At 38.1% G+C, this 26,720-nt stretch overlaps 1 protein-coding gene across 2 annotated transcripts; it reads left to right on the plus strand.

Annotated features, from left to right (window-relative positions):
* On the plus strand, positions 1–26,438 carry LOC105482312 (short-chain dehydrogenase/reductase family 16C member 6-like). Of its 2 annotated transcripts, XM_011742332.2 has the most exons (6): positions 1–322; positions 4,838–4,969; positions 12,669–12,768; positions 13,539–13,683; positions 24,426–24,551; positions 26,086–26,438. In XM_011742332.2, the coding sequence occupies exons 1-6, from the start codon at positions 2–4 to the stop codon at positions 26,249–26,251; spliced, it is 990 nt and encodes a 329-aa protein (XP_011740634.2). In that variant the 5' UTR covers position 1; the 3' UTR covers positions 26,252–26,438. The 2 variants fall into 2 exon arrangements, 1 of the variants encoding a protein (XP_011740634.2); XR_011607019.1 differs by lacking the exons at positions 4,838–4,969; positions 13,539–13,683; positions 24,426–24,551; positions 26,086–26,438 and having other exon boundaries at positions 265–322; positions 12,669–12,751.
* Positions 26,439–26,720: the final 282 nt, after the last annotated feature.

Raw genomic sequence — 26,720 nt, forward strand, 5'->3', positions numbered from 1 at the left:
CATGGATGTGATTGTAGATATCTCCGTAGTTTTGGGAAAATTTCTATATTACTTTTTGGAATCTTTGGTTTACAAGATAATTCCCAAGACGAAAAAGAATGTTGCTGGAGAGATTGTACTTATAACAGGAGCTGGAAGTGGACTTGGGAGGCAATTGGCCATACGTTTTGCCAGACTTGGAGCCATTTTAGTTCTATGGGATATTAATCAAGAAGGCAACACGGAAACGTGTAGACTGGCCAAAGAAAACGGGGGTGAGAAAGTGTTTCCCTATACGTGTGACTGTAGCAACAGACAAGAGGTCTACAGAGTTGCTGATCAGGTAAGCTGACTGGTGTTCTCTGCTTCTATTCCCAAGGAAAATACTGCATCTCATATGCACTTTTACAGATAGAAGTTTGCCATAAATTTCCCTCGAGCTCTCTATGTGTTTCCTGCTTGACTCTGCATGTCAGAAATCAGACTGTGTAACCTCCAAAAGGGAGAACAGTGTAAACAAGGCAAGTGGGAATCTGAGAAGACTGAGCCCAGAGCTGCCCAGCTGCGTTTTCGGGGGTCTCATTCACCGGCCGGAGGTGGTGGAAAAGAGGCCTCCTCCTGGCTTTGCAGCTCATTGGTTGTACAATGTTTAACAAGTTACTGGCCCTTTCTAGGTCCCTGTTTCTTCAACTGTAAAACGAAAGGATTGAGCCAAATGATCTTTAAGATGATATCCAGCTTTGACTTAACTTTCTATGTTTTGTGATTTGTGATTCCTCTTTTTTTTGTTGTTTGTTTTTGAGACATAGTCTTGCTCTGTTGCCCAGGTTGGAGTGCAGTGGTGCCCATCTCAGCTCGCTGAAGCCTCCATCTCCCCAGTTCACACAATTCTCCTGCCTCAGTAGCTGGGATTACAGGCCCACACCACCATGCCCAGCTAATTTTTATATACTGTTTTTAGTAGAGACTGGTTTTCACCATGTTGGCCAGGCTGGTCTTGAACTCCTGAGCTCAAGTGATCCGCCCACCTTGACTTCCCAAAGTGCTGGGATTACAGGCGTGCACCAGCACACCAGGCCGATGGTTTGTGATTCTAATGCATCATATCCATTATCATCATGTACTGAGGCTATATATGAAATATACAGTAAAAACAAAACAAAAAAATATAAATATGCATTTAGCATATTTTAGACCAAATTTCCTCTTAGACTTAGCCTGTTGATATTTGTTCTAACTCCACATTAAATATTGACAAATACTCTAAATTGCAGCTACCATCTGCTATGTAGCTAGCAGGTACCCTAACAACAATGGGTCAGCTTTTGAGTAGCATTTCGGCCATGTTACCTCAAGTACGGTGTGGTGAGGCTGGATGCAGATGGAGAGAAAGAAACAGAATCGAGCATTTCCATTTTGTTTTGCTCACTATCCCTGGGGGAGAACACAGCACAGCCTGCAGGACCATGAAGGGGAGCACTGGGGTCACTCATGAAGCAGGGAGTTTGGGCCAGTGGTGGGGGCCTTTATGTGTTTTCCTCAGAAAGGAATGGGCAAGGCAGGGTAAGCATGTTCAGCCCTGGTTAATTGTAATAACTTCAGGGGGCTCTAGGGCATAGAGGCTGCCCCTGGTTGTCTGGTACCTGGCCCTGGTGTGACTAGGGTGGGCATAGAGCAGCCTAGAGTGTGAGGACTCAATAAGGGAAGTGTTTGGATATGTGGACTTAACTGGTTGCTCAGGAAGGGGAACTGATCAGCCTCTAGCCATTGCCTCAAATTGGTCAAGACACACTAGGAAAAAAACAAAAGCCCACTATATCACAAATAGTTACTATTCTAAGCACATTACACACATCACCACTCATTTAATCAACACAATACCACCTTCTTAGGTATACATCATTATCGTCATCCCCACTAACAAATGAGAAAACTGAGGAACAAAATGAATATGTAATTTGCCCAAGATCATAAAACTAATGATTAGCCAAAACCCAGGCAGGTTGAAGCCAAAGTGTGTTCTCTTATCCACTATGCTATGGCCCAAAGGGGTGCAAACACTTTGATAACAGAATATCCAAGGGATTTTCCATCCCTTCGGCAATCAATCTAAGCTCTACATATGAAATTCACTTATTGATCCATTCAAAAAACATTGATTGAATCCTACTCTGTGACACTTAACCTTCTGAAGCACCCTCTTCACCCTTATCCATCATTTTCTATTGCCTTCTTCTTTATTTGGTGGTCCCACAGGATTTTTTCTTTATAATTCATCATGAGCTAATGCAAGTATTGTATTGTAGATCTTTAGGCATATTTTAGTACAAAGCAAGTGGAATCAAAGTTAGTCCTCATTTGTAAAGGGAAAGACACGTGGCTGGAAAAGTTCATAGACGAATATATCCGGGATGAGCTTGGGAAGCAGTCTAACAGAGCTCCAGTCCCAGTACCACTAACTAGCCAGATCAGGACCCTGGAGAAAGTTTTTTCTTCCAAAGTATCATCCCATATAATCTTCACAAGGAAGCAGGTACTATCATTTTCTCCATTTTACTAGTGATGGAGCAGAGGCAGAGAGAGCTTAAGGAACTTACCCAGGCCTTAGAGCAGACAAGTGAGGGACCCCATCACCTAGGACGGACCCCATGCTGCATCCCCAAAGGGACATCAACAATATGTGCATAATGGAAAGACCCCCTCATAATCCTCTTTCTTTGATCAAAAGTATTGTAATCTCCTGCCCTTTTGCCCCATTGCCAACCCCTAACAAATCTTTCCTTCTTGGTCAACATTTTCTTGCTACTTAGTAGAAACCAGACTAAAAACTTTAACCTAAAATTATCTTTTCACATTAAAATATTCTTTTCTGCACTCCTATAAATAGAATTTTTCTCAGCCAACTACTTTATATGCTTTTTTTGTATAATTTCAATTATGTAGCAACTTCCAAGAAACCTAAATACTAGGGTTGTACTTCAAGACTTTCAACAAACCACAGGCTTTACCGGATTCCTTGAAATTTGTGGAAAGGTGAATGGCAATAACAGCATTCTGAAAGTGCATAGTCATTAACTTCCCAAAATTAGATTGAGGTAACATTCTCATCTCCAACATAGAAAACCAATATATTAATAAATTGCTTTTGTTAAAATAAGCAGGTTCACAATTTATTTTCAAATGTCCAGATCCAATCAATCATTAATATTTATTTGTACGTGTGCGTATGTGTGCATGTGCACACACATGAGACTTGCCTGTTACAGCAATAATCATTTTGACTAGAAAGAGCAGTAAATTTGGGGGAAAACAGCTTTTTGTGTGAATTTAAATTGGGTATGAATCACTGTTGCTCTTCTCAAAAGCTATGGGTCTTTTGGCAAGATCTTAATTTCTCAGAGCCTGTTTCCCCATCTGTATACTAGGATAATGATGGCTCCCTAGACTGCCTCTTGGAGTTACAGTGAAAATTAAATCCCATGATCTAGATAAAATTTATCTTGGCCCTGTTGTCCCTAAGGCTCAGGGCTTCTTAAACTGCAGACAGCAGCCACTGGGCTTTTCTTAAGTGTTCAGGAACATATTAAGCTGAAGATTCCACCTCTTTCTTGGGTCTCTGTTTCCACCTCATTGGTCTTGATGAGCACTTGCTCACACTGATTGCTTCACCAAACCAATGGGATGCCTTTCTTTAAAAGTTAGTCTCCTGTGGATGTTTGCCTCTGCCCTGCCTCTCTCCCTAACAGAGGAGTCTAATTCCTCAGCCCAGCATCAGCTCAGCAGTATTAACTATTCCTTTCCTAGCTCATTCCAATCTACTACATCAGCAGCAATATTTACCTTATTCTCCAAATCGTGTTATCTGGCAGGCTCAGCTAGCAGTGCATGAACCAGGAATTAGAAAACAAAGTCAGGGCAGGCGGTGCTCCTTGTTTAGAAACAAAGAAACAGATGGTTGTATAAGCTGAGAGATCCAGTTCAGGGGAGGAAAGTCTTAATTGCTGTTTAAACATACTTCATGGTTTGCCATTGGGTCAGCTTTCTCAATGTCACCTACAAAGTCATAATAATGTGAGTCAAAAAGGTGAAGAGAGGAAACCAGTCCCTAAGGTGTTTCCTGAAGCATACTCTTCTCTGAGCAGCGCTTGTGGTATACTGGGGTTTATGCAGGCAGATGAGGTGGGCAACTTAGGAGGGAAGAGTGAAGGAAAATGAATGAGGACTTAAGAGGCGTAAGAGCGGCACAGCTGAGGGACTCAAGGCAACATCAGTCACAGAGAGTAATTCGATTCGACAGGGTCTGTTGGATAGAAGAGCACAGAAACATGGAAGTCCATCGGCAGCCGATGAAAGGCATCCATGTTTAGGATGTGTTCATGCCGAAAACTGATCTGGCTTGAGGGAATGAGATATGTCTTGCCTTCCTCCTCAGAGAGGAGTAGGGGAGATGATGCCCACAGAAGCAGGCATCAGACACCCGCTGACGTACTACGGAAAAACCTGTAAGCCATCTGAAGGGAACGGTCCTGAGACATGCAGGGAGGCAGTGTCACTCAGACTCCACTGCCATTAGTGACCCAGGAACGGGCAGTCGTGTAACAGAAATGGGAGGTGAGGAAAATATGCTGCAGGCCGTCTTCACACAAAAAAATCCAGAATCTGGCTAAATCTGGTTCTTTTTTTAAGATAATTTGTCATAAAGTTACTTTAAAGCTGAGGAATTTCTACATGCAAGATAAAAATATCTAGCTTCAGAGAAACTACATGAAAAAAATGAGAAAAAAAAATTGCAACTTGGGAAAATAAATGTGAAAATGCAACGCCTCAGTTGAACTAATGCTTGCCTCCCTCTGGCCAGGTCAGGAAAGAAGTTGGTGACGTGACCATCCTCATTAACAACGCTGGTATAGTCACAGGAAAGTTCTTACTCGATATTCCAGATCACATGGTGGAAAAATCCTTTCTTGTAAACGCCATCTCTCATTTCTGGGTAAATCTCTTTCTTTACCATTTTCTTTCGTTGGTGAGTACGAAAATTCCATGCAGTCCTATAAACACTTGTTCGTGCATTTCTCTATAAACATACCATTTGGGGATTTTCCATTGAAAGATGTGGGGTCTCAATCCTTGCAGGGTTTATCTGCTGTGCTTTTCCTGATCTTGTTTTATTCCAAATTGTCAGAGTAATTTCCTTCCCTCTACCCTCTGCAGTTCGTTCTCAAGACTTATTAGGCTTGATTCAGAAATCTTCCCACCTAAATACAAACTGAGAGTGGCAGCAATTATACAAGAGAGATTTAATTTGGCCATGAGTGCAAAAGGAGCTTGTGCAGAGACAGGGGCTATTTTTAGTGTGGTGGTTTATGGGCATGCAGGACTGGGCATTCTAATACAGGAATTAAGATTGGGATGGATCACAATCACCACCATTTATTGAGTACTTGCAGCCATGATGCCTTTTTCATTCTCATTTTACAAATAAGGAAACTGAGGCCCAAAGTATTTAAATGAATTCCCCAAGGTCAGGCAACCGGTAAATGGTGGCCCATGCTTACAGAAGGAAGAAGTGTGGAGGAGGGAAAAATTACAGAAAGAGAATGAGTGAATTCATGACTCAGGAGTGTCTTTCCTGAGGCCTGGAGTGGTTTACACAATGTTGCCCAGTAGGGCTGTCTTTGATGGGGGAAATGCCCTTCATCTGTGCTTCCTAATATGACAGCCTCTAGTCATCTGTGGCTACTGAGCACTGGAAATGTGGTTAATGGGATTGAGGCACTAAACTTTTAACTTTGTATCATATAATCTATTTAAATACATGTTTATTTATTTATTGAGACAGAGTCTCGCTCTTTTGCCCAGGCTGGAGTGCAGTGGCACAATCTCAGCTCACTGCAACTTCTATCTCCTGGGTTCAAGTGATTCTCCTGCCTCAGCCTCCTGAGTAGCTAGGACTACAGGTGCCCACCATCGTCCAGCTAATTTTTGTATTTTTAGAAGAGATGGGGTTTCACCATGTTGACCAGGCTGGTCTCGAACTCCTGACCTCAGGTGATCCGCCTGCCTTGGCCTCCCTAAGTGCTGGGATTACAGCTGTGAGCCACCACACCCAGCCTTAAATGCATATTTAAATAGCCACACATGCCTAGAGGCTACTTCCTTGGTCAGTGCAACTCTAGAAAGTGGGTAGAGGCTAAAGGAGAGAGGAGTTACCAGAGATGTTTCCACTAAGAGGGTTCATACTTGATGCTGCCAGGGGATGAACAGGGATCAGTGGCAAATGGGGCCTGTGGGAGGAACAGGTGCTGAAACCAGGGTCTTGGGAGACATGGGGAAGTGGGGACAGGTATGGCCCCAGTCCTCTGTGTCTCCAAAAATAGGACCTTGGAATGGGCTTTCTTTACATGTCACCTGATTCCTCCCTCTTTCCATGCTACTCTTTTATACCACTCTCCATGGAACTCAGAACTATATCCTTGGTCTTCTTCCTTGGTCACCGAAAAGCTAATGGGAACCCCCACTAACCTATTTTAACCAATATTCCTTGAGCACTTACCACAGTGCTTGCCATATAATATACTTCCCAGAAACATCTGTGAAAACCATTGATTTCCTTCCCTGTACTACCCTACCCCAAACATTTCCTTCAGAAAGGGGAAATGTCATCTTACTAAATGGAGCTAGGGTGCATTCATTCCAATCACATCACAAATCTAGAAATCATCCTGATTCCTCCCCTTCCCTCACCCCACATCCTTGGCTGTCCCTGCACGACATGCCCAAGTGCATGTCTCTCCCTTCTGCCGCCAGCCCCTAGATCAAACCATCCTCATCTCTCACCAACAGCTCTCCTCAGGGCCTTCCACCCTCAACACTTTTGCCTTCTAACCCATTTTTATCTGGGGGCAAGGTGATCTTTTCAACAGGTTAATCAAATAATCATCTCACTCCACAGCTGAAAAATATTGAGACTTCCAAATGCACTTAGAATAACATACAGTTGCCTGTCATGGCCTCCCTTATCTGTCCCTCACCTCTCATTCTCTCTACTTTCTGCTAACTTTCTACATGCCAAGTTTCCTGATTAAACTCCAGAGAACATCAAGCCCTTTCTCATCTGAGGGTTTTTGTACAAGCTGTTCTCTCTCCAGCAGGAATATTCTTTCTCCTGACTCACGTAGTAGCCCTTTCTCATTCTTCAGGCTTCATGTAGCTTCTGAACTTGTATCTTTATGTTGTGTGTGTGCTCTGTTGTTTGCCTTGAATCAGCTCTACAGGTGCTCAGAGCTATTCATAAACACACATAAGCCTTCCGGTTGTGTGTCAGCAAGCCTAGAGACAGATGATACTGAGCAACCACTGAAACCAGGAAGTCAACTTCCATCTGAAGATGATGGAAAGACTCTTGATTCATCTCAAGAATTAAAGAACTTTTTAAAATTTTGTTCTACGGCTCTTACTAGCTTATCTATTTCAAGGCTGTGAAACCAAACCCAAGAAATATGTCTCCACCGGGTGCTGCCTGCAGTACTTCTGGGGAGAAATTGTACTGCAGTTCTTCTAGTAAGAGATTTGCTTTTTTATCTTGAGGTCTCTCAAACCTGCCAAGGCTACTGGTTTGCCAAGAAGTGACCTCCCTTACTACCTGTAAGGCTGGCAGGGGACCTATGACCCATAAAGCAGGTATCAGTTCAATTTCCTGAGGAGACAGCTGGTCCAATATATGAACAACAACCATCATCCCTGAAGAATAGGCTTGTCATACATGATCAAATTAAACTTATTCTTAAATGGGGCACACCTGTGCTCTGGTTGCATTATCAAGCTATTCATTATATCCTGGAAAAAGAAGGCCTGGGTCTTACTGAACAGGTACAAATAGGCAAATCACCATGAAAGATGAAGGATCTCAGTAAGTCATTGCAATAGAATCTACCCAACTGCCTTCAGTAGGTTTGTGCACTAGGGCAATTAATAGCTTTCATATTATCTGTAAAATTAGCTTGATTGCATATGAGTGTACAATGATTAGAATAAGTTAAATTTCATTCCACACATTTTTCTAAGCTTAACCTATTGTGAAAACATTTGTCTGAATTTCAAGTACTAAAATTATTATCATCCTTACATTCCTTTGAATCTTCACTTAGTTTATAATCTAAACCAAGATCCCCATAAGATATTTTTCCCTGAATTAAGATAGCATTCAAAAAGTTGAGTTCCACTTTGCATTAGCTTCCTGAAGAGAGAACTGGAAACACATCAAGAAAGAAAAGGGGCTTGCTCACATGCCCATCAGAAAATAGAACTTTGACCACATGAAATTTCCCTCACTGATGCTGTGACCCATACATATACCATTAATTCTGTTCTGCCTGATGCTGGTCAGGGCCTGCTTTCACATAGTCATCTGCTCCTGGACTAAACAGGTTCTATGGACCTGGCTCAGCCCCAGACGTGACCTTGCAGGGGCCTCCTCACTGTGGCAATGTCAGCCTACACTGGGAAGCCCATTCCAATGAGTCAATTCTTGGCACTGTCCAGGCCACACTGCAACTCTGAGTGTGTCCTTCTGGGCTGTCTTAACAGGCACAGTTTCCAGTTTGTAGTACTAGAAGCCTCCAGGAAAGAAGAGGAAGACTAGAAATTACCTACTGATGACAAAACTGAATGGCTCTAGTTAATTCATTTCAATAACCAAAAATACCAAATTAAGAAAACAGAATCTGCTATTGGGATATAAGACATAATTATTTTATAAGAATTTGGTTACTTATTATAGCAAGAGCACTGACAAATCCTCAGGGTCTTTCTAACTGTCCTGGCAAGTGTGCAGTCTCTGGGTAAATATATTTGTATTAATAAATTCATCCGGCCGGGCGCGGTGGCTCAAGCCTGTAATCCCAGCACTTTGGGAGGCCGAGATGGGCGGATCACGAGGTCAGGAGATCGAGACCATCCTGGCTAACACGGTGAAACCCCGTCTCTACTAAGAAATACAAAAAATAGCCGGGCGAGGTGGCAGCGCCTGTAGTCCCAGCTACTCGGGAGGCTGAGGCCGGAGAATGGCGTGAACCCGGGAGGCGGAGCTTGCAGTGAGCTGAGATCCGGCCACTGCACTCCAGCCTGGGCGACAGAGCGAGACTCCGTCTCCAAAAAAAAAAAAAAAAAAAAAAAAAAAAAAAAAAAAAAAATTCATCCAAGAAAAGGTTGAGTTTCCTTTTGGAGTTGACAATTTTTCCCCACATTTTCTCAGGGCAGGTCCTAAATAGGGTTCAGCTAATTAGGAAATGTGGAGCATACCCAATATACCTCATTTTCTCTAGCGACCCTGCTGCTAATTGCTGTGTTATGAAATCAGGCCAAGGGAACAGACAATGGGTGATTTGGTCACCTAAGAAGTACCAAAGATGACTCTGAATGCAAAAACACCTCTATAGATTTATTTTTCTAAACAAAAACTATGGAATAGCTATAATTGGCTGCCTTAAGAGCCAGAGTGACAATAGTTTTGTTTTGATTTTTAAATATACCTAACAGCACATCACAGTACAATTATTAAGGGATTTTAGATCTTTCAGATGCGGCAAATTTTTGGCTATTTGATTTAACAAAAAGTTAATTAGGGCTCAAGTGCTCAGAGTAAGAATATTTTAACAAGATAAGAATCCGTGCTCTCTGGGCAGACTACACAAAGGTCAAAAATAAGTTTCCAATACCTCTTGTTTATAACAGACTGGAATATTCCAAGAGATTTTAAGCTACCAGGTCCATCATCTTTATCATATTTGTTTCTTTTGTTCATTAATTTTAATATGCTCTTATATGTGTGTATGAGCTTAAACACACACAAAAACTGTATCACTATGTACCTATATCATTTTTAGCTTTCAATGATCACTTTAAAACATAAACAACTTTATCATATTAAAAGTTAAGGTGTATATTACATTGAATTTACTATCTCAATTGAAACTTTACAAAAAAAAAACAAGTCAAAGTGGTGCTGAGTGACTCAATACCCTTTCTCTGTGAATTTTAATTTTTTTAATTGCATTGGTAACGAAAAATTTCTCATAAATTTATACAACTTAATATTATCCTAAAATATTCAAGCCATTTAAGTTACACTACAGAGCAATACAATCACTGTTGATATTAAAAGCTTGTCAAAGGGACAACATTGAAAACTTATAAAAGGCAATGCAAGTGCAGTAACTAAGAAAAAGCAACTTGCAACACTAAAGTTCAAAAACATCAATCTTTATTTGACAGTAAAGTCATCATTCATTGTAGCTCAATTTAACTGTATGCATATCTGTATTCTTTATAACCAGAAATGTTTTGTGGAAACAAAGATAATCTGTCTGACCCATAAACCAGCGTTGAAAAATTTAGAAAGGGTATTAATTTGGCTTTTCCATGAAAAAAAAAAAGTCTTACATAAATGCATTAAAATGAAATCCAGCAAATCTGATGTTTGTTTTCATTATATCCCACATGTGATAAAATCAGGAAATCCTAATTAACAGGATATAGCTGTTTATCAAACAAAATCCTGATAAACAGCATATAGCTGTTTGTCAAACAAATCTGATTTGTTCACAGATTTACTTTGATTAGGAGTAATGTACAAATCTAGATCCATATGTAATTTTCTACTAATTTCTCAGGCACTAAAAACATTTTACAAAAGGTAAAATACATTTTTGGCAACTAATTGCTGACTCAACACTTACTTTACTCCTTTTTCTTTCCTTTAATAATAGATATACATCTAGTGAGCACTAGTTATGAGTCCCTATGAGCAATTCATCTTCTAGAATGTTCTAAAAAAGTGCCCCACTGGTACATAGGGCTGCAAATTCAAACAGACCTTTGTCATTACCTACTACTTTCCCCTCTAGGGGGGAGAACTTTTCTCAACTGAACACACAAGAAGCTAGCCGCAAATTCAGCCACAGCCAAAAGTAAATACACATACAGAAACATTTGCAGAAAAAAAAGTTGATAGAGAAACGCAAACAAAACTGAATTCCTAGGCCAGGTACCGTGGCTCATGCCTGTAATCCCCGCACTTTGGGATGCTGAGGCGAGTGGATCACTTGAGCCCAAGAGTTCAAGACCAGCCTGACCAACATGGCGAAACCCCATTTCTGCAAAAAATACAAAAACAAGCCAGGCATGGTGGTGCGTGCCTGTAATCCCAGCTACTGGGAAGGCTGGGTCATGAGAATGGTTTGAACCTGGGAGGCAGAGGTTGCAGTGAGCTGAGATCACACCACTGCACTTCAGCCTGGGTGACAGAGAGAGACTCTGTCTCAAAAACCAAAACTCCTAAAAGTGGCTACATCCCTGTGAACAGGTGACTTCCCACCCTCATCATTTTTTTTTTTAATTTCACCAGTGTTCAGTTGTATCACAAACTATTGTAGGCCACTGCTTTCTCTCCCTTACTCTGGGGAGTTTCACTGTCCCCAGCCATGGGATTTCTTATAAAGGTAGCACTGACACTCACCTTCAACTCCATTTCTCAGTTTCATTTTCTTGAAAGTTTCATAAACTTTTAGATATCAATAGTGCTGCCACTGCTGGGCCTCTATACCTAGGCTTCCTGTCCTTAAACCTAACTGGGTCTACCAGACAGTCACTGAGATGTTCTCTGGGCCTCTGGCCAGATCTTTCACACCTTTGTGTTGAAAGACAATAACCAGCTCTTGTCATTTCTAACTAGTCTTCAGTCATGACTGATGCAACAAGAATTTAATTTTTGAAAGACAAAAATGTTACAACTATAAGACAGAGATGTATAAATTGCCACCTCACTTGGATAGGAAATGTCATAAGAGGCCAATTGTTCACATCTAAGCAGAAACTTGTCAATTAGTTCAGCAGCTCTAGGACAAAGTTACTGAGATAAAGAATATCTCAAAAACAAATGTGTCACTCTTTGATCCAGTGTCTGCTCTCTGTTCTACTGGTCCCTTGTAGGTGAGCACATCTTGGCACTCTTCAAAACTATAAATACCAAATTCTGACAATGTTAACATTGCAATCTCATAGAAACAGATCATGAGCATTGTAAAGGTTAGGTTGAAATCACTGATGAGAGAACCAGTAGAATAACACAACCAGTGAGATAATGATATCAGAAACGTGGATTTACACAGTGAATGAGAAAAGGAGTGCTGAAATAAGAATAGATCTAAGATGTGGTAGTGCTTTACTCACCTGGGTGTGTTTAGCTTGCACTGAAATTCACTTTTCCTTAAACAATTCCTCCCATTCTGCCAAACCATCAGGGCAAGGGCAAATCTTGTTTAGGGTAAAGCCAGGAAGGTAAATGCAATTAAATTTTAATATGAATTGCTAAAAACTACATGGAAAAGTTCAGCTTACCAGAAAACTAGGTTTTAAGACTTTTAGCCAACCACAAATATAAAATGTTCATTTGATTCAATTAGTACAGTTTACCTCAAAAGAAAAAGAAATCAAATAATATAGATTAGTACATAATAACCTCTAATCTCATTGAAAACAATGACTATATGGTACCTACTTTTCTACTGCCACAGAATTTAACACATTATGGTGTTAAATAAATATGTGTTAAATTAGTCAATTCATCAAATACTTATGAAGCAAATATAGTAATGAATGAAATATTAACAAAATGCATTTATACCTTCCAGACTTGTAAGGCCTTCCTTCCTGCCATGATTAAAGCTAACCATGGTCACCTGGTTTGTATTTCAAGTATAGCAGGAGTATTTGGTATTAATGGACTATCAGGTGAGTACTTTGTTTCACCATGTGTCACAGAACTCAGAAATTAGGACTCTTCCAAGAGAGATAGAAGCTCTTCCTGCACCAAGGGGAAATCTCTGAAATAGCTGACTCTATTCATAATGCCAGCATTCTCTTCTATTTCCAGAAGGAGATATATTCTCTTAAAAAAAAAAAAAAAAAAAAAACAGAATATGCCTATTGGTTTTGGTCTTCTTGGGTTAGGAAACGCTGATATGATTTCCATTTTTTGTTGGATATAGCATGTGGAGACGTAAGAGTGGAGTGTGGAGATGTAGGAGTGGAGTGTTTGCCCACATAAATTGACTCTGACAGGATGCTTTGTCCCCAAGGACAAGCCGGAGAAAGGGGAAGGAGATTCCTTTTTTTTTTTTTTTTTTTTGAGAGGGAGTTTGGCTCTGTCGCCCAGGCTGGAGTACAGTGGCGTGATCTCGGCTCACTGCAAGCTCCACCTCCCAGGTTCACGCCATTCTCCTGCCTCAGCCTCCCGAGTAGCTGGGACTACAGGCGCCCACCACCACGCTCGGCTAATTTTTTGTATTTTTAGTAGAGATGGGGTTTCACCGTGTTAGCCAGGATGGTCTCGATCTCCTGACCTTGTGATCCACCCGCCTCGGCCTTCCATAGTGCTGGGATTACAGGCGTGAGCCACTGTGCCCAGGGAGATTCAATTTTTAAATGTAAGAGTTAATTCAAATTTTAAGATAATTTCAATTGTCAAGCTCTATTACTAATAGTTCCTCGCTTTGTTTCAGATTATTCTGCAAGTAAATTTGCAGCCTTTGGCTTTGCTGAATCTCTCTTTTTCGAATTAACTATGGTAAAGAAAACTGAAGTTAAAACCACCATCGTGTGCCCACACTTCATCAACACTGGAATGTTTGAAGGCTGTATAAGCAAGTAAGTTAACTCTTAAAGTAATCTTTGCTCTTATAATAATCTTCCACTCTATGTCATCGTCTGATGATTTTGAAGTTTTGAAACAAAAGAAACAATGAGAATGACTAATTTAGTAAAAGAAAATTTCAATATGTATATTTATAAATTTATTCAATTTAAAGACAATAATATAGTTGTGAGGTTTATGATTTAGTAAAACTTTAAAACTAAAGTACTAATCAGTATATTAAAATGTAACAGAGAAATTAATACTGAGAACTTTGAAAATATTTAGCATTGTAGTATTGAGAAGATAATTTTTTCCTAAAGAGAATACAAAGGTATAAATAACCTCAGAAATAAAATATTTGGTAAAATTGATTAATACGTGGGGGGAAGTATTGCAGAGTGACATTTTGGTATGAAGGTTAAATTTATCTAGAACAGTCCAAACTAGGATGCAAATATAATATGAGAACTTTTACATAGGGAGCCAGTCAGTGAGTATACTGGAAAGTATAAACTGAATATGAGGACAAGCGTAGTTATTACAATAATTTAAAAAGAGACTGACACAATCCAAATGACATGAATCAGCTGTATTTGTGGGACACGGAGACAGCCAACAGAAAGCCTGGCTTAGAGGCAATCAAACTATTTAGAGTCTAGTGAAGCTTTAAAATTAAATAGAAAGTTCCAAAACAAGTGGTCAAGTGTTAACAGAATGTATAGGGGAAAGCTTTCCCCAAAGAGACATCTATTAAGCTGGTCAAAATTAGCAAAGACAATCATTCAAAATTTCTGGAGATTGGCCGGGCGCAGTGGTTCATGCCTGTAATCCCAGCACTTTGGGAGGCCAAGGTGGGCAGATAACCTGAGGTCAGGAGTTAGAGGCCAGCCTAGCCAACATGGTGAAACCCTGTCTCTACTAAAAATACAAAAATTAGCTGGGTGTGGGAGTGGCGCACGTCTGTAATCCCAGCTATTCGGGGGGCTGAGGCATGAGTATCGCTTTAACCCAGGAGGTGGAGGTTGCAGTGATCCAAGATCACACTACTGCACTCCAGCCTGAGTGACAGAGCAAGACTCTCAAAAAATAAACAAACAAATAAATAAATAAATATATAAATAAAATCTCTGGAGATTGATCAAAGGGGATGCAAAAAATCGAGAAGCATTTGTTGAATAAAATCTATGGAAATTCAGTAAGAACACTAAAAGACCACAGCTCTGGGGCTTGGGACAATCCCTCTTGCCTTTTGGGATAATGGTTTCAGCAGACTTGACAACAAAGTAACAGTTCTTTCACTCTTCCTGGGGGTGAAAATGCTATTCTGGGTGGTTTGACAGCCATTGGAACATTGGCAAATCCCATTTTTAACAGCTCCATGCAGGAGAAGGCCTATATTGTGTGAATAACCTCAGCCAGACAGTGCTTGATCATCTTATGAAGGGAAGATCCAGAAAGGGACTCTTGGTGAAGAAGGCAGTTCTTCTTCCCAGAACAGCTCCTTGTTGTGACAGAACTGCTCCACTAAGCTCAGCAGTCAAGTAGCAGGTTCCATCTTCCCCAGATTCCTAAGGCAGGATACTTGTTTTAGGTAGATTTCCCAGGCAATGAGTATTAGCAGATCCCATTATCCCAGGCTCCAGACTGTGGAAGATCCATACAGGATAGTGGCAATAGCTGGTTGCCAGAATGGTTCCGGTCATCTCCACCTCCAACTCTTACATCCTGATTGATAAGGACAATTGGGTAAAGTAGTCATGGAAGAGTAAGTTTTATATTACCCTTATCTCCTGCTCCATAGCACAGAGTAACCAGGTGCCAGGTGAATGTCAAGGCCCTCCTCAAAGACTGGTATCTCTCTGCTTCTAGGGCTTGACTTCAATTGGGTAAGACCATGAACCAGAATACAAAAAGAACAGGACAACCAGCTAGCAAATTGTGGAGGTTAAGAGGCGGGTGTGATAGTAGAAGCAGACCAGCCAAAGCTTGACTAAGAGACAAACAAAAGAGGCAGTAAAAGATTGTCTGGCTAAAACCACAGTCATCTCTGACAGTCAGGAAGATAGTGTGCATGCCCAAGATTATATCCTCTGAGGAATGACACCAAAACTACACACTGACTGTAGAAGAGGGAGATAGACTTCACTGAACTAGTACAGCCAAGTCACTAAATAAATAAACAAGCCAACAACCATAACAAAAAGCCCTATGGGAGAGTATTATCCAGAGTTTCTAAAGTATGTTATCTGTAATGTCTACTTTTTAACAAAAAATTATGAGCTATTCAAAGAAACAGGAAGGTATGACTTAGAAGCATAAACATAGAAGCAAAAACATAGGTAACATAGAAGCAAAAACATAGATAACAGAAATTGCTTTTAAGGGAGCTCAGATGTTGGACTCAGGAAAGAAACCTTAGAAAGCTATTATAAATACATTCAAAGATCTAAAAGGATCTTTGTTTGAAAAATGAAAAAAGGTATTATGACAATGTCTCATCAAATTTCAACAGATTGAAAGTATAAAGAAAAACAAATGTAAACTTAGAAGTGAAAAAGATATGATGACAATGTCTCAACAAATTTCAATAAATAGATAGTAAACAGAAAAAAACAAATGTAAATTTAGAAGCAGAAAAGAAAAATAACTGAAAAGAAAGATTCACAAGAGCAGTTCAAGAGTAGATTTGAGTTGGCTGAAAAAAGAATGAGTAAACTTGAAGATATACGGATACAGCTTATGTAATCAGAAGAAAAGAGAGAAAATAAAATGAAGAAAAAAATAGCTTCAGAGAAATCTGGGATACTGTTAAACAAATAAATACATACGTGAAGAGAGTAACATTAAAAGAATATACAGAGATGCTGGGCGTGGTGGCTCACTCCTGTAATCCCAGCACTTTGGGAAGCTAAGGCTCACTTGAGCTCAGGGGTTTGAGACCAGCCTTGCAAACATGGTGAAATCCCATCTCTACTAAAAATACCAAAAAAAAAAAAAAATTAGCTTGGCATGATGGCATGCACCTGTAGTCCCAGCTACTTAGGAAGCTGAAGCAGGAGAATCACTTGAACCTGGGAGGTGGACATTGCAGTGAGCCAAGATCAAGCCAGTACACTCCAGCCCGGGCAACAGAGCAAGACTCTATCAAAGAAAAAAAAAAAAAGAATATACAGAGAAAGGAGCAGAAAAAATATTCAAAGAAGCAACGGCTAAAAACTTCCTAAAGTTGATGAAAAACATTAATTTACATATTTAAGAAACTCAGTGAACTCCAAGTAGGGTAGACACAAAGGGTTCCACACCCAGACATATCATAGTCAAAATGTTAAAAGATGCAAGCAAACCTATATCTTGAAACTAGCAAAAGGAAAAAAAAAAGTTTTATCATATACAAAGGAACCCAAATGTGATTAATGACTGACACCTCAACAGAAATAATGAAAGCGAAGAGGCAGTGCGATAACATATTCAAAGTACTGGTGGGAAAATTACGCACCAAGAATCCTATATCCAGCAAAAGTCTCTTTCAAAAATGAAAGCAAAAGGAAGGCAAACCGAAACAGAGAATTTATTGCTTAGCATACCACCTCACAAGCAATATTAATGGAAATTCTTCAGAATAAAAACAAGTGACTCCTGAGAGTAATCTGAATACACATGAAATAAAGTGACAGTAAAGATGACAAAGTAGGTAATTTTTAAAAGACAGTTCAAATGCCTATTTCTTTTCCTTTCTTCTCTTCATTGATTATAAATACAATTGTATAAATAAAATGCACATAATAGTTTTATTTGGCCTACCACATATAGAAATGTAATATTTTTGACAATAACAGTACAAAGGACATGAGTGGGGACAAAATTATATTGAAGTACATAAATGACACCAGATGGTAACTCACATCCACAGGAAGAGATGACGAGAACCAGAAATGAAGGAGGTTGATATGACAAAATCCATAAATATATACTTGTTCTCCTTCATTCTCTCAGCTTCTTTAAAACGTAAAACTTACAAAGTAATAACTACAATAATGTGTTTATAACACATATAGACATAATATGTATAACAACAATAGCACAAAAGTGGGAGAGGCATTACAGCTATATAGGAGTAAAGTTCCTATATCTCACTGGAATTAAGATAGTATAAATCTGAAATTGGTTCTGACAGGTAAAGATGCATATTATATGCCCTAGGAAAAAAAACGTAATTTTAAAAATTATCAGCTGGGTACAATGGCTCATGCCTGCAATCCTAACACATTGGGAGACTGAGGCAAGCGGATTGCTTGAGCCCAGGAGTTGAGACCAGCCTGGGCAACATGGTAAGACTTTGTCTCTAATACATATTTATTAGGCGTGGTGCTGCATGCCTGTAGTCCCAGCTACTCAGGAGGCTGAAGTGAGAGAATGGCTTCAGCCCTGGAGGTCCAGGGTGCAATGAACAGTGATTGTGCCACTATACACCAGCCTGAGCAACAGAACGAAACTCCATCTCAGAAAAGAATTATTAAAGGATGCTCCTGTGATCAAAGGGCATAGAGAATTATAAACTAAGTATGCTTAATAGACATCTATAGAATGCTCCACCAAACAACAGCAGAATGCACATTCTTCTCAAGCACACATAACACATTCTCTGGGATAGACTATATGCTGAGCCATAAAACAACCATCAATAAATTTCAAAGGAATGAAATCATACAAAGTATGTTCTCCAGACGAAATGAAATTAGAAATGAAAAACAGAAGAAAATTTGAGAAATTTACAAATACGTGGAAATGTGACATAGAACTTACATAATATGACTAAAGCAGTGCTTAGGGAAAATTTTATTTTAAAATATAAAACATCTTAAATAAACAAACTAATCTTCCACCTTAAGAAGCTATAAAAAAGGGCACACTAAATTCAAATCAAGCATAAGTAATAATTGTAGCAGAAATAAATGAAATAGAGAGTGGAAAACTAGAGAAAAATCAATGAAACCAACAACCTTAATGATCAACAAAATTAACAAAACTTTAGTTAGACTGACCAAGAAAGAAAAAACAGAGAAGTCTCAAACCACTAAAATCAGGAATAAAAACGAAGACCTTACTACTGGTAACATTGCAGAAAGGAAAAGGACCATAAGGAAATACTACAAAAAAATTATGTGCCGAGAAACTAGATAACTTAGATGAAATGGAATAATTTCTAGAGAGACACAAGCTAACAAAACTGACTCACGAAGGGAAAAACATCTGAATAGACTTAAAGATATTAAATTAGTAATCTAAAAAAAAAAAATTCCCACAAGAAAAATCCCAGATCCAGAGGGCTTCATGGGAAATTCTATAAAACTTTTTAAGAAAAATAGCCACCAATATTTCAAAAACCTCCAAAAAAATACAAAAGGACTGACCACTTCCCAACTCACTCTATGAGGGCAGGATGACCTTGATACTAAAACTATACAGAGACATCACAAGAAAATAAAACCAAAGATCAAGACCTGTTATGAACATAAACACGAAAATCCTCAATAAAAATACCAGTAAATTGAATCCAGCAACCTATCACATTAATACATCATGATTAAATAGGATTTATCCTGGGAATGTAAGATTGGGTTAATATTTAAAGAGAATTTAATACAGTATATCATATCAGTAGAACAAAGAACAAAAGCTGCATGATCATGTCAAAACACACAGAAAAAGCATTAGATAAAATCTAGCACACTTTTAAGATAAAAACACTAAGAAAGTAGAAATAAAAGGGAACTTCCATGACTTGATAAGTGGCATCTGTGAAAAAGCCACAGCTAACATCATGTTTAATGCTGAAAGATTGGATGCTTTCCCCCCAAGATCAAGAACAAGACAAGGCTATCCAAATTCACCACTCCGATTTAACTACTGTTCAATAGAACATTTAGACAAAATATAAAATAAAAGATATTTGGATTGGAAAAAAGGAGCAAAACTATCTTTATTCTCAGATGACATGATCTTGTATATAGAAAATCCTGAAGAATACATATGCAAACACACACACACACACACACACACACACACAATTACATCTACAAAATGAATTCAGCAAAGGATCAATATTCAAAATCAACGTACTAAACTCATTTGTATTTCCATACATTTGAAATGAATAATCCAAAAATGAAATTAGTAAAACAAGTCAATTTAACAATAGCATCAAAAATAATAAAATACTTAGGAATAATTTAACGAAAAAAGCACAAAATTTATCCTATGAAAATTACAAAACATCTTCAACGGAGATTAAAGACGACTTAAATAAAAATAAATCCTATGTTCACGGATTGGAAGACTTAATATTATTAAAACACAATATTCCCCAAACTGATCTACAGATTGAATGCAATTCCTATCAAAATTCTAGCTGCCTTTCTTGCATGCATTGACAAGTGGATTCTAAAATTTATGTGGAAATGCAAGGTACTCAGAAAGCCAAAGCCATCTTGAAAAAGAATAAGAAAATTGGATGGAATCACACTTCCCTATTTCAAAACTTACTATAAAACTATACTAATCAAGACAATGTCAAACTTTCTTAAGAATAGACATGTATAGATCAATAGAATAGAACCAAGAGTCCAGAAATAAGCTCTTACATTTTTGCTCAACTGCTTTTCAACAAGGGTGTCAAGACAATTCAATGGAGAAATAATACCCTTTTTAACAAATACTGCTGGGACAACTTGATAGCCATATGCAAAATAATGAAGTTGAACCTCAACCCCCACATCATATACAAAAATTAACTCAAAATAAATCAAAAAGCTAGGAGTAATAGATAAAATCATAAAACTCTTAAAGAAAAATGATGTAAATTTCCATGATCTTGAATTAAGCAATGGTTTGTTAGCTATGACATCAAAATACAAGCAACAACAGAAGATAAATAAACTGGATTCATCAAAATTAAGTACTCTTATGCTTCAAGGAACATCGATAAAGTAAAAATATAACTCAAAGAATGAGAAAAGATTTTTGCAAATCTTAGAGCTAACAAGGGACTTGTGTCCAGAATATATAAATAATTCTTAATGACTCAACAATTTTTAAAAGCCCAACTTTTAAGAATGGCAAAAGATCTGAACAGATATTTCTTCAAAAAAAGATGGCCAGGCACAGTGGCTAATGCCTCTAATCCCACTTTGGGAAGCTTACGTGGGTGGATCACCTGAGGTCAGGAGTTCGAGACTAGCCTGGCCAACATAGTGAAACCCCATCTGTACTAAAAATAAAAAAATCAGCCAGGTGTGGTGGTGCATGCCTGTAATCCCAGCTACTCAGGAGGCTGGGGCATGAGAATCACTTGAACCTGGGAGGAGTAGGTTGCAATGAGCGGAGATTGTGCCACTGCACTCCAGTCTGGGCTACAGAGTGAGAATCCATTAAAAAAAAAAAAAAAAAGATATAAGTGGTCGGTGTTCAATGTGTACATAAAATGATATTCACCATCATCAATCATCAGGGAAATGCAAATCAAAAGCACAATGAGAATGTACTTCAAACACCCTAAGATGGCTAAACTCAAATAGACAGATAATAACAAGTGTTGATGAGAATGTGGAGAAACTGGAATCCTCATACATTGCCAACGGAATTATAAAATGGTTCAGCCACATTGGAAAACAGTTTGACAGTTCTTCAAAAAGGCAAACAATAAGTTACCATATTTGAACTCCTAGCCATATACCTAAGAGAAATGAAAATGAAATATTTTATACAAATGTTCATAGCAGCAATATCCAAATTGTGAAAACAACCCAAATGTTCATCAAGTGATGAATGAATGAACAAAATGTGGTATATTGATACAACTAAATATTATTCAACCATAAAAAGCAACGAAATTTGATACATGCTACCACGTAAATGTACCTTGATAATGTTATTTTAAGTAGAAGAAGCCAGACACAAAAAACCACATACTTATGATTCCATTTATATGAAATAGCCAGAATAGGCAAATCTACAAAGACAGAAAATAGACTATTGATTGCCAGGGACTGAAGGAAAGGACAAGGAGAAAATGACTGCTAATGTGTATGAAGTTTTTTGGCGGAGTGATGAAAATATTCTAGAATTAGATAGTGATGAACAATTTTCTGAATATACTAAAAATCACCACATTTTATGCTTTAAGACAGTGAATTTTATGGTATATGAATTATTTCTCAATAAAGCTGTTATTTAAAAACAATGAATAACTTCACATTAACTTGGAAGGCACAATAAAAAAGACAGACAATAACAGTGTTGTGAGGATATGGACAAATTGGAACCCTTGCACATTGCTGGTGGTACTGTAAATTGGTGCAACTGTTTTGGAAAATACTTTGACAGTTCCTCAAAATGTTAAACACAGAATTAACACATGGCCTAGCAATACCACTCCTAGGTATATGTCCAAGAGAAATGAAAACACATGTCCCCACAAAAAACTTGTACACAAATGTTTATGCAGCATTATTCATAACAGCTAAAAGGTAAAAACAATCCAAATATCCATCAACTGATGAATGGTTAACCAAAGTGTGTCATATTTGTGTGATAGAATATATGTGATGCAAGAATTCAACAAAAATTAACAAAAGCATTCTGTGAAAAGTGATTGATTATATGGAGTTTATAACAAAAAGTAATGTATATTTTATTAGTAGTAGTAAGTCATGTACTATACATGTTTTATATCAGCAGCATTGATAATAAACCTATGTATATACACATATGTAGTCATAGCTAATGTAAGTATACTCTACATGTGTTTTTAAGCTATTTAGTTTGTTTCTAACATTATTATTAAAACAATATTAGTAAGAATTGTTAATATGTGACTAAGTCTTATTAAAAGCTAGAGTGTTAAGATCACAGAAAGATGACCAGCCAGGATAAGGGGGCATGGTAGCCAGAGAAGTCAGTGACATTCAGTGATAACTTTTATAAAATTGTTGTCCTTAGATAAACAAACTAAAAAAGAACTCTCCAGAAAAAGAAAGATTCACAATCCTAAAATGGTAGAGAATTAAACAATGATCTGTAGATTCTATTTTTAAATAAGCATTAGAGCCCTTTAGGCTATAGTTCTGGAAAACTTTTAGGAGAATAAAATATAAAGACTAACTGTCAACATTCAATTGTGGAAAATTGATCAGATTCCCAAAATCAGCTGAAATAAACAGAATTTTTGAGGCGAGTGTGGTTCAACTAATTAAGCAGAATAATTTAAAAGTATAAAATGTCAAAGTAATAACTTACGTGATATTTATTTACATTCTGATCCATTTCAACTATTGATTTTACAAACATCTATTTCTGCTTAATGTTGTAACTGACCTATCTAAACTGATACATCACACACGTTCAAGAGATTTTTTTTTTTTTTTTTGGTAAGATAATATTTGCTATTTTGCTTTTTTTTTTTTTTTTTTTTGAGATGGAGTCTTGCTCTGTCACCCAGTCTGGAGTGCAGTAAGGCAATCTCTGCTCACTGCAACCTCCACCTCCTGGGTTCAAGTGATTCTCCTGCCTCAGCCTTCCAAGTAGCTGGGATTACAGGTATGGGCCACCACACCCAGTTAATTTTTGTATTTTTCGTAGAGATGAGGTTTCACCATGTTGGCCAGGCTGGTCTTGAACTCCTGACCTCAGGTGATCCATCCGCCTCAGCCTCACGCTCCCAAGTGCTGGGATTAGCAATTGGGCCACGCCTTGCTGTAATTTTGCTTCTTAATAGTATACACCTATGGGATGTTTGGGAGGAACAGAGAGGGAAGAAAGAAGTGAAAAATCTAAAAGCTAATCCCAGTGCTTTGGGAGACTAAGGCAGGCGGATCATGAGGTCAGGAGATCGAGACCACCCTGTATAATACAGTGAAACCCTGTCTCTACTAAAAATACAAAAAAAAAAAAAATATATTAGCCAGGCGTGGTGGCAGGCGCCTATAGTCTCAGTTACTCAAGAGGCTGAGGCAGGAGAATGGCGTGAACCCGGGAGGCGGAGATTGCAGTGAGCTGAGATTGTGCCACTGCACTCCAGCCTGGGTGACAGAGTGAGACTCCTTTCAAAAAAAAAAAAAATCTAAAAGCAATCACTTCCATGTTTAGACCATCACACAGCAGAAAATCAACAAAAGCAGAAAGTTTACCGCAGGAAATTAAATATATTGGCATTAGTCCTATTACTGATCATAAGAGAAAACACAAGGCAATTCCTAAGATTTGCATTTTGTTTGACTAGTTTTTCTGTTTGTTTGTTTTTGTTTTATTATTATTATTATTATTATTATTATTATTATTATTATTATTATTTTTAGATGGAGTCTCACCCTGTTGCCCAGGCTGGAGTGCAGGAGCACAATTTCGGCTCACTGCAAACTCTGCCTCCCAGGTTCAAGAGATTCTCCTGCCTCAGCCTCCAGAGTAGCTAGGATTATAGGCGCCCACCACCACACCCGGCTAATCTTTGTACTTTTAGTGGAGATGCCGTTTCTCCATGTTGGCCAGGCTGGTCTAGAACTCCTGACCTCAGGTGATCCAGCCACCTCAGCCTCCCAAAGTGCTGGGATTACAGGTGTGAGCCACTGCACCTGGCCTTTGTTTGACTGTTTACAGCTGTATGTTATAGTTCCATATCTGAAATTTCATAATCAATGCCCTATGATAACAGCAAAAAATACCTGTCTGATAATATCACTATTTGTTATTGTTATTCCAGGTATCCATTTCTGTTACCAATACTGGAGCAGGAGTATGTGGCCAAAAAAATTGTAAATGCTATTTTAGAGGAACAAGTTTATTTAATGATGCCCAAATTTATATATATCACATTGATTCTTAAACAGTAAGTTAATAATGATCTCACTATCATTCTGGTTATTGTGAACAAATTGTCCAATCACTGCTACCTCTTTTGCATATGAAGCTACTTTATATATTTATTTAATGGTAAGAGGAAGAACCTTAATAGTGCAGAAACAACTTATCGGATTATTGCTGTGTCTTGGTTGCTTCAGACACTGACTAAATTTAACAATTATTTAGGTCTTGCAAAACACACATTTTTTGTTTCAACACAAACAAGTAACAAATTATTTAGGGTTTTTTGTTTGTTTTTTATGTTTTTGGTTTTGGTCAACTATTTAGTTTGATTAGTGTAGAGCTCTACTTTGAAAACAAGGGACAACAAACCACAAGTATGTTGCCAGAAAAATATTAAGGGCATTTTACAATTTCTTCATTTTATTTTGCGACATAGCTCCGGCAACTTCATGCAAGGCCCATGCTATGAGTTCCAGGTATTTGTTAATGGATTCCACCCAGGTCCACATTTAGCATTTATGTGGTGACTATTACATGCTAGCTACTGTGCTGATAGCTTTGCGTGAGTTTTATCAATTTAGGAAATCTGAGGTTTAAAGACAGTAATTTTTGCAGGGTTAAACAACTAATAATATGTGCGCAACTAAGTTTCAAACTGAAGTTTCCAATTTGATTACAGAGCTTAAGGTCTTACCCTCAAGAAATACTACTCCTTTGCTGTAAGTAGTAGCAGAGTAGAAAGCACAAGCAGAGATTCACTATTACAAAATTATGTTACTGATAAACACAGTACTTAAATACAGTACTTTCTTTACTATTTATATCTATTCAACATATTTCCTATTTATCCTTAGCTGACCTGATTGCTTAGCTAAGTCAAAGTCCCACATTGTACATTCCATCACATCTGTCCCTAGTTTTTGGCACGCTCATCACACCCGTAGTTACTTGCTACCTTGCATGATCCCTAAGAACAGAAAATATTGTCTGAATTGTTTCCTGCTCCTTGCTGCAGCCTAGGACAATACCTAATGTGTAATTAGCATGCCATAAATATTTGCCACATCGAGCTGAATTGAGCATAACTGAGCTGAAGATACAGCCTCTATCCTCAAGGAACTAAAATAATGGTTCTTCATCTTGGGTGCACATTGTAATCACCCAGGGAACATTTAAAACTACAGATTCCTGGGTCCTACCCTCCAGACATTCTGCTTAAATGGTCCAGATTTTTCTAGTTTTTGCTACCTTTTGTTAGTCTAGTAAATAAGGATATATGTACTCTTTCCACAGAACTCAGGGGTGTGATACAGGGATAAATTGTGGCCTGAGCAATGGGGCTTTTCAAGGCTCTAGTGATTCCAAGGTGTAGCCAGAGTCAAGAGCCATTGGCCTTGAGGATGGTGATGGTACTTGGGGGTGACACAGCACTTTTCTCTTCCATCCTCCCATTAAGTGACACTTTGAACTTTGTATAATTTGCAGTTACTCTTTGCAAAGTAGTTTATTTGACTCCTCTCAAAGGATCATAATTTTTTTCTCTGCTTTTCTTCTAGAATAATGTCTCCAAAAATGTTGATAGCCCTTGGTGAGTACCTTGGAGTGGACACTTGCATGGTTTCTTTCAAAGGGAGAAAGAAAGCAAATGAACTTCAGACTGAAACAAGGAAAACGCCAATAGCTCAAGCCTCAAACATGGGAATCAAAGTGTTACAAGGATGAATTATTCGTAATTCCTCCTAATGCTTAAAGGATTGCAGTCTACCAAGGATTACTAAAGCTTTCAAAAGTGTCAGTTGTGTTTCCTGGACATAGTTTACACACCAATTATTTTTCTAAGCATTCAAGTTATCTGTCCAGTTTTTCTTATCATTTTTTAGCTTTATAAATGAGGACATTACAGTCTTTTCAATGGACTTTGAACATAATATGTTTATAAAACCATATTAATGTAAGTTGACCCTAGTTTAATTTTAAAATAGATAATATATAATACCTTTGGAAGAGAGATAATTATAAATAATGACCTTATAAGTCAGTTTTTTAATTTTGACAATTTTTCAACATCATCTTTAAAGATACATATTAGTTTCATAATTAAGGAAAATAATGTTTGCCTCACAAAGTAAAGGCATATTTGTGTTGCCTTTTCATTCCTAGTAGAATTAGATGTTCATCTCAAGGCTCTTAG

The sequence above is a fragment of the Macaca nemestrina genome, chromosome 8 (assembly GCF_043159975.1).
Source record: "Macaca nemestrina isolate mMacNem1 chromosome 8, mMacNem.hap1, whole genome shotgun sequence".
Classification (NCBI taxonomy): domain Eukaryota; kingdom Metazoa; phylum Chordata; class Mammalia; order Primates; family Cercopithecidae; genus Macaca; species Macaca nemestrina.

What these genes read in the sequence shown, in the direction of transcription:
- LOC105482312 (XM_011742332.2), top strand. Translation starts at nt 2, where the DNA reads ATGGATGTGATTGTAGATATCTCCGTAGTTTTGGGAAAATTTCTATAT. An exon ending in TCTACAGAGTTGCTGATCAG is followed by an intron (nt 323 to 4,837) that starts GTAAGCTGACTG and finishes CCCTCTGGCCAG; the next exon opens with GTCAGGAAAGAAGTTGGTGA. An exon ending in ATCACATTGATTCTTAAACA is followed by an intron (nt 24,552 to 26,085) that starts GTAAGTTAATAA and finishes CTTTTCTTCTAG; the next exon opens with AATAATGTCTCCAAAAATGT.